This window comes from Neolamprologus brichardi, chromosome 5 (genome assembly GCF_056152115.1).
Source record: "Neolamprologus brichardi isolate AB-2024 chromosome 5, ASM5615211v1, whole genome shotgun sequence".
NCBI lineage: Eukaryota > Metazoa > Chordata > Actinopteri > Cichliformes > Cichlidae > Neolamprologus > Neolamprologus brichardi.
The window spans coordinates 19566825-19578481 of record NC_142108.1 but is presented as its reverse complement, the minus strand read 5'-3'; the positions used below and the strand labels follow the sequence as shown (position 1 = coordinate 19578481).

The 11657-nt window shown below is 37.4% G+C and overlaps 1 protein-coding gene across 5 annotated transcripts; it reads right to left on the bottom strand.

Annotated features, from left to right (window-relative positions):
- Window positions 1–424: 424 nt before the first annotated feature.
- Window positions 425–11063, bottom strand: gnb1b (guanine nucleotide binding protein (G protein), beta polypeptide 1b). Of its 5 annotated transcripts, XM_035904565.2 has the most exons (12): window positions 7433–7544; window positions 6356–7085; window positions 6039–6148; window positions 5852–5890; window positions 5665–5771; window positions 5430–5493; window positions 3713–3875; window positions 3336–3402; window positions 3045–3246; window positions 2717–2933; window positions 2488–2603; window positions 425–2172 (listed from the first exon to the last, which is right to left on the bottom strand). In XM_035904565.2, exons 3-11 carry the CDS (start codon window positions 6093–6095, stop codon window positions 2497–2499), a joined length of 1023 nt encoding a protein of 340 aa, XP_035760458.1. In that variant the 5' UTR covers window positions 6096–6148; window positions 6356–7085; window positions 7433–7544; the 3' UTR covers window positions 425–2172; window positions 2488–2496. The 5 variants fall into 5 exon arrangements, with proteins under 5 accessions (XP_035760458.1, XP_006783224.1, XP_087696958.1 ...); XM_006783161.2 differs by lacking the exons at window positions 6356–7085; window positions 7433–7544 and adding an exon at window positions 10644–11063; XM_087840832.1 differs by having other exon boundaries at window positions 6356–7545.
- Between the last annotated feature and the right edge of the window lie 594 nt (window positions 11064–11657).

The window sequence follows — 11657 nt, the reverse complement described above, 5'->3', positions numbered from 1 at the left end:
AGACATCTACACCAGCAGAAGCAGGGCCATCTTCTTGGTTTTTAACCAGGGTGCAAGTGAAAAATTTCACTTCAAGTCATATGAAAATGACTTTGAAATCCTTGGAAGGAAAAAAAAAGTACCATATAAAATTATGTTGCTGAAATCTGACAATAAAGAGTAATAATACAAGCACTGTTACACAATTTTTAAAAAACTCAAAAAAAAAAAAATTCTACATCCACATGCATCACAATTCCTTCTGCATAGGTCAGAAAAACAAATCCGGTCTCTCTTTAGTGAACACAATACAGTTACTGCATACAAGTTAGTTTTTTTTAAGGCTCCCTCCAAAAACTCAAAGCTGCACAAAGCAGTGAATTGTTTAAATGGCACATCAGAAGATTCTGACAGAACCCTCACAAATACACAACAAAGCAAGATCTCAAACAGCTTTTTATTACATTTTCCAATCAATAACAGTACAATTTAGTACAGTATCTATCTTGCATCCAGCTCACCGTGGAACACCAACAGACCGAAATGAAATACAAAAAGTGAATAGGTACATAAGGGTGCAGAGCTCTATAATATTAATGGAAAGAGAAAAGGAAATCCACCTCAGTTGAATTGCATTTTCACTTGTGGCCATACACGAATACATCACATTTATTGTACATCATCGCAGAAAGGAAAAAAAAAAAGAAAAAGAAAAAAAGTGAAAATATGTCACAACTTTAACAAAAGTGCTTCTGTATACAGTGAAAATGTTGTCATTCAGATGTTCTGATTTTCAATTTAAGACCAATGGAGGGGGGGGGGGATGTACAAAAAGTTTTAGTATGGACAGTGTGTGAGGACATTTCTGTTCCATTGTGTGTGTGAAGATTTGAAGAAGAGAGGACTTTTCAAGGATAGATTTCTCACAATGATTGTTATAATTATTACAAAATTGGCATCAATAGAACTGGTAAGCATAATTTACATTAAGTATGCAGTCAATAATAAGTCTGTTTCCATTCTTGCTCACTCTGGTGCATAGCGTTACCAGTATTAGTACATGATGTATGTATGCAGAGTTTGAGCCAAAAATAAATTGGCCTCTATTAAGTTCAATCAACAGGTTACTCTCCTTTTTGGAAACAAAAGAAAAATCTAGGAATTTTGCACCATTGAAAGCAAGTCTACAGCATGCACATCTAAATTAACTCATGGCAGACAAAATTAAATGTCTTAACTTAAAACAGACCATTATTTTCAGACATTGATTTTGTACATTTCATTCACAGAGTTGCAACTGCAGTCCCAAGCAAAGGAAGTGTCTATTAAGTCAGGTGAGGTGTTTCACTCAAAGTGGATACGAAACACAAATCCCCTTTCATATAGTAAAATCGAGCCATGCCTCAGTTACCTCAGCACCCTAAACCAAACCCTTCCCACCAAAAGTCAAAGGCATGTACAAGAATTAAGGGGCTTAACTGGATAATTTACTGGTAATAACTCTTTCTGTACTGGAATGAGCATTCATAACTTATAGCATGTGCTTGGTTAGTTAACACAGTATTAGTTGAGAGGCAAAGCTTCATGTGCAAAAGGCTGTGATGAAACAAAAACAGCTAGTATATAAATACATCATGGACATTTTGAAAGCTGCTCGTGTAATATGATCCAAGCTTTTTACTTCTGCATGTTTTTCTCATCTGTCTTATATGATTCACCTGGATTAGAAAGACAAGCTGTAATTCAAACATATCTAAAACCACTAAAGAAATATGACCAAAAAAAAAAAAAAAAGCCATCAAGAACAACAAACCATCAGAATAGAAATCTTAAAAAAAAAAAAAAAGAAAGAGAAAAAAAAAAAAAGAAGGAAAAAAGTTAAATAATTTGTACAATTACACTCCAACATTTGCTTTCAAGACGCACACATTTGCATGGGATGATAGTGTTGTTTTCTCTTTCAAGGTAACATAAAATGGTCCAAGAAGGAATGCACAAGTTTTGGATTTGATACCACAGGAGATCCTTTCTTAACTATGTGATAAACAATTGTGCTCTTCTTTATGTAGGAAAGGCATTGGTTTCCCTTCGTTTTTGTGGTGTCCAAGTCAGTTTAAACAGTGTTGAAGAAGATGCTGTGAACATTCTCAAGTTGTAATGGTCTTCCAGTCAACTTTGGAGTTAAATGAACATCTGAGAAACAAAGAAAGGTTAAATTTAAGATTTGAATAATCTAATCTGACCTACTGTTTAGCCTTTTTTTTAATGTTCTGCCAGGTTAAGACCTTAAAACTTGATGGACAAAGATCAAGCACTGATTGTGTCCCATTACAAACAACAACCAAGTGTGGAACAAGCGTAAAGGTAACTGGATTTTGGAGGGAAATTGGCATTTATTTGGATACAAATGTAAAAAAAATAATAATAATAACAAAAAATAACAAAAAAACCAAACAAAAAATGCAAAAAACAAACAAACAAAAAATAACAATCAAACAGTAAAAGAACCTTCAGGCTTCAATTCCAGATCTTCAGAAAACTGTCCCAGGATCCTGTTGCAACTGCCATGCCATCATCAGTAACTCCCAGGCAGCTAACGCGGTTGTCATGTCCAGCCAACACACCTATAAGCAATCATAATTGTCATTTAGTTAACAGTAGCGCACTAAGGAAATACAGGTGACATCAATTTGGATGTTACAAAGTGGTCTTGGGATTTACCAACAGCAATACTAACCAGCACGATCAGCTTTTAGTGTGTCCCACACATTGCAGTTAAAGTCATCATATCCTGCCAGAAGAAGGCGGCCACTCTTTGAGAATGCCACAGAGGTGATGCCACATATGATATTGTCATGAGAATAGATCATTAATTCCTGATCAGCACGCAGATCGAACAGCCTGCAGGTGGCATCATCAGAGCCCGTGGCAAAGGCATTTCCATTAGGGAAAAACTGAAAGTTCCAAAAACAGAAATAATTATTGTCCAATTATTGATTGAAATAACAAACAGGAAACAAATTTAGCAAGCAAAACACTTGTATTTACATGTGTATGGAACTTACACAGATGGCATTAATGTCAGACTCATGGCCAGTAAATGTCTGTCTGCACATGCCCTCTCGAACATCCCAGAGTTTAGCAGAGGCATCACAAGCACCAGAGACAAATAACCTTGAGTCAGGGGCGAGTGACAGGCTCATGACATCACCGGTGTGTCCAGCAAATGTGGTTGTCTGCTGGCCAGTCTCAATGTCCCAAAGTGCACTGTGAAATAAAGGATTTAGAATCAGTTTGCCTGTTGTCTAGCACGTTAACCACTCATTAACGGAACTCAATGTCATCTTTTCACTCACCAAGTGGTATCTCCAGAGCTTGTAACAATCTGGTTGTCATCAAGAAAGCGACAACAGGACAGGTATCCTAATATTGAGAGTCAATAGAAGTCATTAATACACAAGTGAAAGACAAATGTAGAACTAGCAGTGCACATTTAACCCCTACTTGCAGTTATGGCTGATCAGCAATTAGCAGTAAATAGATCAGTTATTTAAAATTCATTGAAAATTAAAAAAAAAAAAAAAAAGGCTAACACAAATTTTTAAAGCAACATACACCTTATCATGCCACTGTTTTGTTGAATCCAACTATAAGTTAACATAGACAATATGGCAAAAGAAGCATGTTTTTAACTGATACTTTGCTATTTGAGAAGACATTTACAACCATTTACCTGTATGTCCAGCGAGCTCACGGCTCACACGTACATTCCCCTCACGTGTTTTCAGGTTGTAGATGGAACAGATGTTATCTAAGCCACCACAGGCCACATAGTTTCCTGAAGGCGCATATGCGCAAGTCATGACCCAGGAAGATCGAAGTGGAATGGCATGAACCTATAGAGTAACAAACACACATGCACAGGTACTTAAGTTCCATTTTGTCAAAGAAACGAAATCTTTAAAATAGGATTACATACTTTTTGGAGAGCAATGTTACAATAACTAAATTTGGCATTTAAACAATAACGCACAACAATGTCAGTTTGCCTTTATAAAGCATAAAATAAATGTCAATACTTATTTATACAATTTAGAAAGTACTGCAACTCCTTCACTTTTTACACTTCAAAGTTTCAAGCAACAAGTATTCAGACCCTTTGCTATAGCACTCAACGCTGTAGTCAGCTGTGTCCTGCTGGATATAATGTGTCCTTAAAATTTGTGTGTAGGGCTTCAGTAGAGTTGACCTATGTCAAAATTATTGGATTAAACAGTTTAGAAAGTCCTGCAAGGAAGACAATCATGTCAGCAAGTCATCAAAAAGGTCTTTATAGTAGAGTAGTTAGACAGAAGCCAAACACAAGGTTCCTTTAAGAGAAAAGAAAGAAAAAAAATTTCCAGAGCGCAACAACCTGACTGCAGCAGTGAACCAAAGCTTACAGCAAAGAACGCTCTGGTGGCTTGCTGACAAGTTTCCAATGGTTTCTTCGAGGACAAGCCAAGGCCTGAAATTTAAACTGAACAAAAGATGTTTCTAAACAAAAAAACCTGCCAAATTCTTTTCAAGTATAAACTATAAAAATAAGCTATTTTGAGGTACTGCCAGATCACAAAGTAAGTTCTTGTGACCCAAGCTACAACTCAGAAGAGGCTGCACTGTTGAGATATTAGACAGCATCCTGTAAAAATCACGGCCGTAATTTTTCCATTTCAATGGAAACATGATATCAGTCAATAATGCTTAGGGACACCATAATGCAACAGCTTAATTAAACAGAGGATGAAATAACCAGCCTTGCATTAAAGTATCCCATAAACAAATCAAACCTCAAGCTACCCTTTAATGTTTGAAGAATTACCCTTTAATCTTTTTATTACCAGCTGGATCATTGTCCACCGTATCACGTTAAATTATATTACCCCAAAAGGTTCTTCAGTATCCCAAACAAGTCAGAAAGCTTTTTAAGGATCCCGAAGAAACTTCTGTCTTTGGTGGAGAAGCCAGATTACCTTTTAGGCATTAAAACAGTGTACTCATTCCTCCGATATCAACAACTGCACACCAGACACATCAGCCTCAGGGGAAAGGGCACAAATGCCTTTTGCTCAGCTGATCTGCAACACTTTTAAATATAAGTTTTCCCTCTTTTCAATTCAACATATCCTCATAGGTTCAAAAAAAATTGTTTTATCCCATAAAGAAGTACAACATAGTACAAAAGGAACAACTTAAAAGGTAAACTAAATGTATATAGTTTTATTAATTTCAAGATCGCTTTTAGTATCCAATCTATGTAAACATTTTAAAACATCAGCATGAAGATGACCGCACTTTTTTTTTTTGCGCTTTGTAAGGCTGTGTTGTTATTACCTGTCAACTAGATTAAACACAAGATTTGCCCATTGTTCCATTAATCCTCATTATAAAATAATAATGAAGAAAATTACCTTATTTGTGGTATAGCTATCCCAAATAATAAGTTTGCCATCTTGAGAGGCACTGACCAAGAGCCTACAAAAAAGAAAAGAACAGTAACATGAACATCACTAACACAGTATCCAGAGGTTGTCACGCATCTATTTTTATCCAGAGTTAAAAACAACTAGAAAAATATGCAGAAACTGCTGAAAGACACAAAGTTCACTATGCTCCACAAATCATATTCTGGCCGTTAGGTTTTACCTAGAATCTGTTCCCCAATGCATGGCATATATTTTAGCCAAATGGCCCCGCAGCGTTCGTCTTGTACGCATCTGGATTCGCCCAACGGGGTCAATGTTAGCTGTGATCTGTAAAACATTAAGTGCTATAAGGTTAATTTCCCATCAAATGCTTTTCAACCCAAACACTATGAAAAGTTAAATGTTACCTGTGATAGTGTGGCATCTGCACATGCTTTCCTGGCATCCTGAGGAGATAAACAAAAAAAAGGGGGGGGTCAACACTTTGGTCAGACATTTTCCATCTCACACCAGTCTCGACTGGAAGGGCTGTCAGATTTTTCAGAATAAACATCTGTATGCTTTTATGTGGTGAAGTGATACTTTGTTACTCACTCTGATCTGATTCTTGAGCTGCTCTGCCTCTTGGCGTAACTGGTCCAGTTCACTCATCTTATTCTGCTTTTTCAATTACCTTACTCCAGCTACCACAGGCACTTGTTGCTCTAAAAAAAGCAACAAAAACAAAGGAAATATGAGGCACTTTAATCTTTCAAGCAAACCATTTTAAAATCAAAGCTGTAATGAAGACAAACGCAAAATGGGTCTGAACACAGCTCACAGACCTGCAGTGGATAAAGATTTTCACTGAGATTGCCATCAATTCGATCAAAACAAAAAAAATAAAAATAAATAAATAAATAAATGCTTACCTACAATATATCTGATGTGCAGTTCATGCTTCAACCTTACTTTCCAACCTCAATGTCACCAGCTAAATCCTGACACACAATTCATATTGCCAGACAAATCTTGTTAACGCATGACTTTCCAGTGATCCGAAAAGCAGTCATTATCCTGTTGACCTCAATCCCTGGGATACTCAGAATTTCAGTGATCAATAAGCCACTTATATTAATACAGAGCCTCGAGGCACACTCAAAGTTCAGCTAATAAAATATATACATATTAATTTTACTGATGAGATAGATAGATCTATCTATATATGCATTTAGCATGACAGATTCATCTACCATTTTAATTTCTGTTATGGTTGGGACATTTGTTAACTGTCCATTTCAGTAACGTCCACGTCAGCATACTTAGAGTAACGAAAAGTAAGGTTTTCCTAAGGTAGAAGAATGAAACACCTAAAAGATGGCTGCAATCAACAGGTAGGAATGGATTTATGAATATAGTATTGAATTTAATAATAAGGTCAGTAGGAGGATTATTAGTTGGACAAATGTTCTTATACTGACTCCAGTTATCCTGCAAGACAAATAACCTTGTGGTAAGATCCATCTAATGAATTATGAAAGAGCAGTGAGCAAAACTACTTTACAAAACTAACCTGAAGCTGCACACGGGACATCTCTTTGCATTTAAAATGGGAAACAGATACTTCTGTATTGAACTGCAAAGAGTAAATAAGTTACCAACCTAAAATGGAGAAAACACTCTCAGTTTTGACCAAATGTAAGATCAGCCATAATTTTCTACAGATTCAGGAGTTATTGTATTGTTAGGATATGTGAACGCTTGGAAGCCAAATTCTTTCTAAAGAATTGTAACTTCCTTCTATTATACTTATACTGAAGACGACAGTCACAAAGTTAAACTCAGAATTTTTACTTGTTACACATGTAACAACTTAAAAGTGAAAAATAAATAACATTACCAAACCTAATTAACCCAGAAATTAAAAACAAAATGTAATACAGATTTAAATATGATTGTAAAGTTACTAAGGATCAAGTTAACTAGCACTGCCCTACCAGTTACCTTACCTTGTGTTTTTCTGTCAGCTCACCTATGTTACTGGAAGTTGCAGGACAAGACTGAAAGTCTTCTCAACCTTATCTACACTATCGTTTAAGTTGTCTGACTGGTTGGCCTTTCTAACTCAAGTTATCCTCTTATCCTCATTAATCTTATAATAAATGTGTCATGGAACGTAATCATGATTAAGCATCATCCAGTGACAGCAGGATGCCATTCTCACCTTGAAAACCTCTTAAAACATAATTTTAAAACTATATTCCCAACTTCTCTCAATCTGAGAAAAATAAAAGAACTAATAATTGAAGTTAGAAATATTTACTACACCAATGTAGTTTCCTGTCTTAACTTTACGTATAATTAATCCCATGAACTCAAAAATAAAACATAAGAGTTTTTATTTAGTACACAGAGTTGGAAACAACTACAGAAAAAGGAGGTTAGATAAGTAACTCTGCCTGAATTTGAACTTTTCCAATGAATTTAAATTAAATTATTTTAAGTTAAACTGATGAGTATCGATCACAACTATGAAAAGCTGTTAGTTTTAAAGTGCTACTCAATGCTCAATGTTTTAAATTCAAACTTGAGTCAGATGAAATAAGACACCTAAATCTTTTTTGTTCTTTTTTAAATGCCAAATTCCCCAAAAAATAAAAATAAATTCCAGTGGCAAATATTAATGTGGAATAGCCTGGAGTCCTGTTATAAATCTGAGTTTTAAATATTCTACATTCAGAAATTTAAAAAATAAAATAAAAATTCAATCTTGTTGACCTCTGTGGATGCTTACAGTTAAGGAGTTCCTCTCCCTCATCACTTCTCCTTTCCAAGCGCCTGATCAGGGTCAGCTGACTGCATGATAAACAATGAGCAGTGGCAAACAGCCTGAAGTTGCAGCTCACTAGTTTTCAAGTCCCTTAACGGCAGATTGTGTCTGCTATTTTAGGTGTCGTCTACATTTTCAGTTAAATGTGTATGTTCAACTAGATAAACAAACATTTGTTCTCAAGAACATACCGGCTTATCTGTACTGTTAAATAATAATAATAATGCAATGTTTCACAGGTCTAAAGCTGGATCACAGAAAAAGCCATAACCAGCAGTATCACTGAGCAACTCCATAATCCTAAAAGCTAAAATCCTCAGTCAATGAGTCTCTAATCCTATCCATGTCCACTAATGTAAACAGCTGGCAAAGCCTGTCCAGGCATTAGAAATATGTTTTTCCAATCATAAAAGGATGAGATTAATCTTAATTCTTTTACACACAACTAATCCAGGCACTTATTTTGAGAAATTGCCAGGATTTTCAGCTTCCAATGACATCGCAACCATATTACAGATCCTCTCATGCAGTTGTGACCAGATACAAGTAGGACTCCTTTCTGAAGGAATCCAGTAACATACAATTTCAAAACACTATTGGTAGTTTTAACAACAACTACTTTTGTGACAGAAACAAAATGTACTAGTATAAATCAACAGCATGAACTAACGTGTTTGTGTGCAAAGCTTTAACCAACAGTGTATGAGTTGTACTGATAGTTGACACAGACATTGTGTGCAGTACTGTGATTTGCCTACAACAGTCACAATGATATCATTTGCATTGGACTTTGCGTTGCATTTGAATGGCTGCCGGATAGCTGTTTTAACCCCGCTTTTGGTTTGAATTTGTTTAGTAGGTTACTCTGCAGAGGCTGCAAACACATTTCAGGAGGAAATTACACGCAATTCTGCACAATATGGTGGCAAAAATACTGAGTGCTGCACAGTGTAAAGATAATATGACTTCCACAGAAGATGCAGCTAAACGCCATCTTGCAGACTGCTGTCCGCTAGTTAGCTTGCTAGCAAGCTCGACAGAGTAGGCCGGCAGGCAGGGCAGAGCTAATATTCAAAAAATTAAAGTCACCTTATTAAGAACAGTTACACACAAGGGTTAAAAATGCCTGGAAATAAGCAGAGTCAATGTAACGCAACACTCGCAAAATTTCATAACACGCGAACCAAATAGCCAGAATTATCAAATGCAAAATAACGTAACCACAGTCACTTCAGGGAAGACTCCGCCGCTCTTCCGCAATTATACAGGGTGCTATGTAGTTAGCTTTTAAGCAACAGTGGGTAAACCAGAAAACTGGCTTGTGGATTGGCCTTCGGAGATCCACTTACTTACATACTAACAATCTTGTTAAACGCAGTACTTCCAAGTTAATTTGATTACCACGTAAATTTATTTGGTCCTTTTAATCTTGCAGCAGACGGAGGGAGGGGGAAGACTGTAAAACTGCAAGGTCGGGCGGCGATGGCCTGTTTTACTCCAGCAAGCGACAAATGCAAGAAGAAAAAAGGGGGGGAGGGAAGGGGGGCTGGGTGTTTTTCATAAAGCAAATGACCTTTCAGAAAATAAGCGAATACAGAAAGAAAAAAGAAACTAAATCCATGAAACCTGCAAGGTAGCTGGCTGTTGATAAGTAATGTTCCCAACACGAGTTAAGGCGTTGCATCGACGCGGCCGTTTTGTTGCAGACAGGCACCGATATGCTAACTTATTTGCTCGGCTGGTAAAAACAGGGTGTAAACGCGGCAATGGCATTTACGTTAAATAAGTGTTGCAATTTAATCCACAGAAGCGTGCGCAGAGTTAACAAGTGATGCTATAACCCACTCTTTTTAATCACAAGAAAAACACTGTTTGCTGTTATTACGGGACGTTTATTGTTCCAGCCCAACCCAGTATGTCATCATCAACTGACAAAATCTTTAAATATACCTTTTCGATTATAATGTAAGTCAGTGCAATTAGTGAAGCTTCAAATTTAAGCATGATTACTGCAGTTGTCTCTTATATCATATGGTTATCAATGCATTTTATATAAAGAAGCACCTCCGCTGGGCCAACATTATTACTCAAACGCCAGCCAGAAGCTTCCGCCGACATTAATTGTAGCTAACGTTGCCCAGATGCTTGGATACTAGTTAAGTTCTGTCATTTAATTTGCAGCTAATACTCTACACCGGGATCCACCGATGCAAACACTCTTATGGCAAAATAGCCAACTTAATGCTAGCTAACCCCTGCTAACTAGAAGGCTAGGCTACTGCTACCCCACCCCCGGGCAGTTCAATTCCGCCACAATTCATTAGCTAAAGGTAGAACAGTTACAATTACAGCTCTAAAAGCAGTGTGCTGGTCGTTTCATTTTGCCTTACCTGATTCAATTTGCGCCTGTTTTTGAGTTTGGGCATTGACTGGAACACGGGACGGTGTGTATCTCCGATCCACGCATCAACGAACACCACAACGCTAGCTTACTAACTAGCTTAAGCCAGCTAGCGTAGTTTTCCGAGGAGTAGCCCTTCCCGAACGCAGGCTACGGCTGGGGGAGCTTGACAACCTCAGTCAACCAACCGGAGAGGGGAGGGGACGGAGAGGGGGGAATCACACCCACTAAAGCCCTTTAATGAAGGCACTGCCCAGGCAGATAAAAAGCCAATCTTTAAATTCACTAAAGCTCACCCAACAAGACAGCCTACTGTCTCCCTTTTGCCGAGCTTAACATCTGCCCTTTCCGTAGTAACACTCTTGTCCGGCCACCGAGCAATGAGATGGGCGCGGTAACCCTGCAGTCAGCGCTGGGAAACCCCACGTTGCAGCAGAGAGGGAGAGAGAACCTTCGATTGGAGTTCTATAACTGGAGATGCTACAATTATCATCAGCCCCCTTGCAGCGACGTTTAGCACGTCTAATTTTGTACACGCGTATTTAATTCGAGCACAATTTACAGTTTAAGAGAGCACAGTGTTTGCTTATGTTCTCAGCAAAGGAGCCTAAGTTAAAGATCGAGTAAACAGGGGCCCAACTTCGCTTCTAAAGTAGGAAGTGGTAATCATGATTTCAGTACAGTACTGTGGGGGGGGGGCGGTAATTTGCTCCCTTCCCGATTTCTTAGTTTTTCGTATATTTTCCACACTTGTTGATAAAATGCACTTTATTTTAATGATTATTTCATTTATTAACTGTGAAAGAAGATATCCAAACCCTGTGGCCCTACATGAAAAAAATATTACCCAGCTACTTCCCTAAATCCCCTTTGTGAAATCATGAATTAAGTAAGTGAGTGACCACATTTTTTTTCTTCTAAAAACTGAGTCGATTTCAGGAGCTACACCCAGGCCTGATTACTGCCAGACCTGCAGAATCAACACATCAAGTAATTAAATAGC

Bases quoted from the DNA above. Each gene is read 5' to 3' on its own strand.
- gnb1b (XM_006783161.2), bottom strand. From the start codon at position 6,095: ATGAGTGAACTGGACCAGTTACGCCAAGAGGCAGAGCAGCTCAAGAAT. The intron at 3,876-5,429 runs GTAATTTTCTTC...GTTACTCTATAG, and splicing joins ATAGCTATACCACAAATAAG to GTTCATGCCATTCCACTTCG. The intron at 3,247-3,335 runs GTGAGTGAAAAG...TTTATTTCACAG, and splicing joins AGCTCTGGAGATACCACTTG to TGCACTTTGGGACATTGAGA.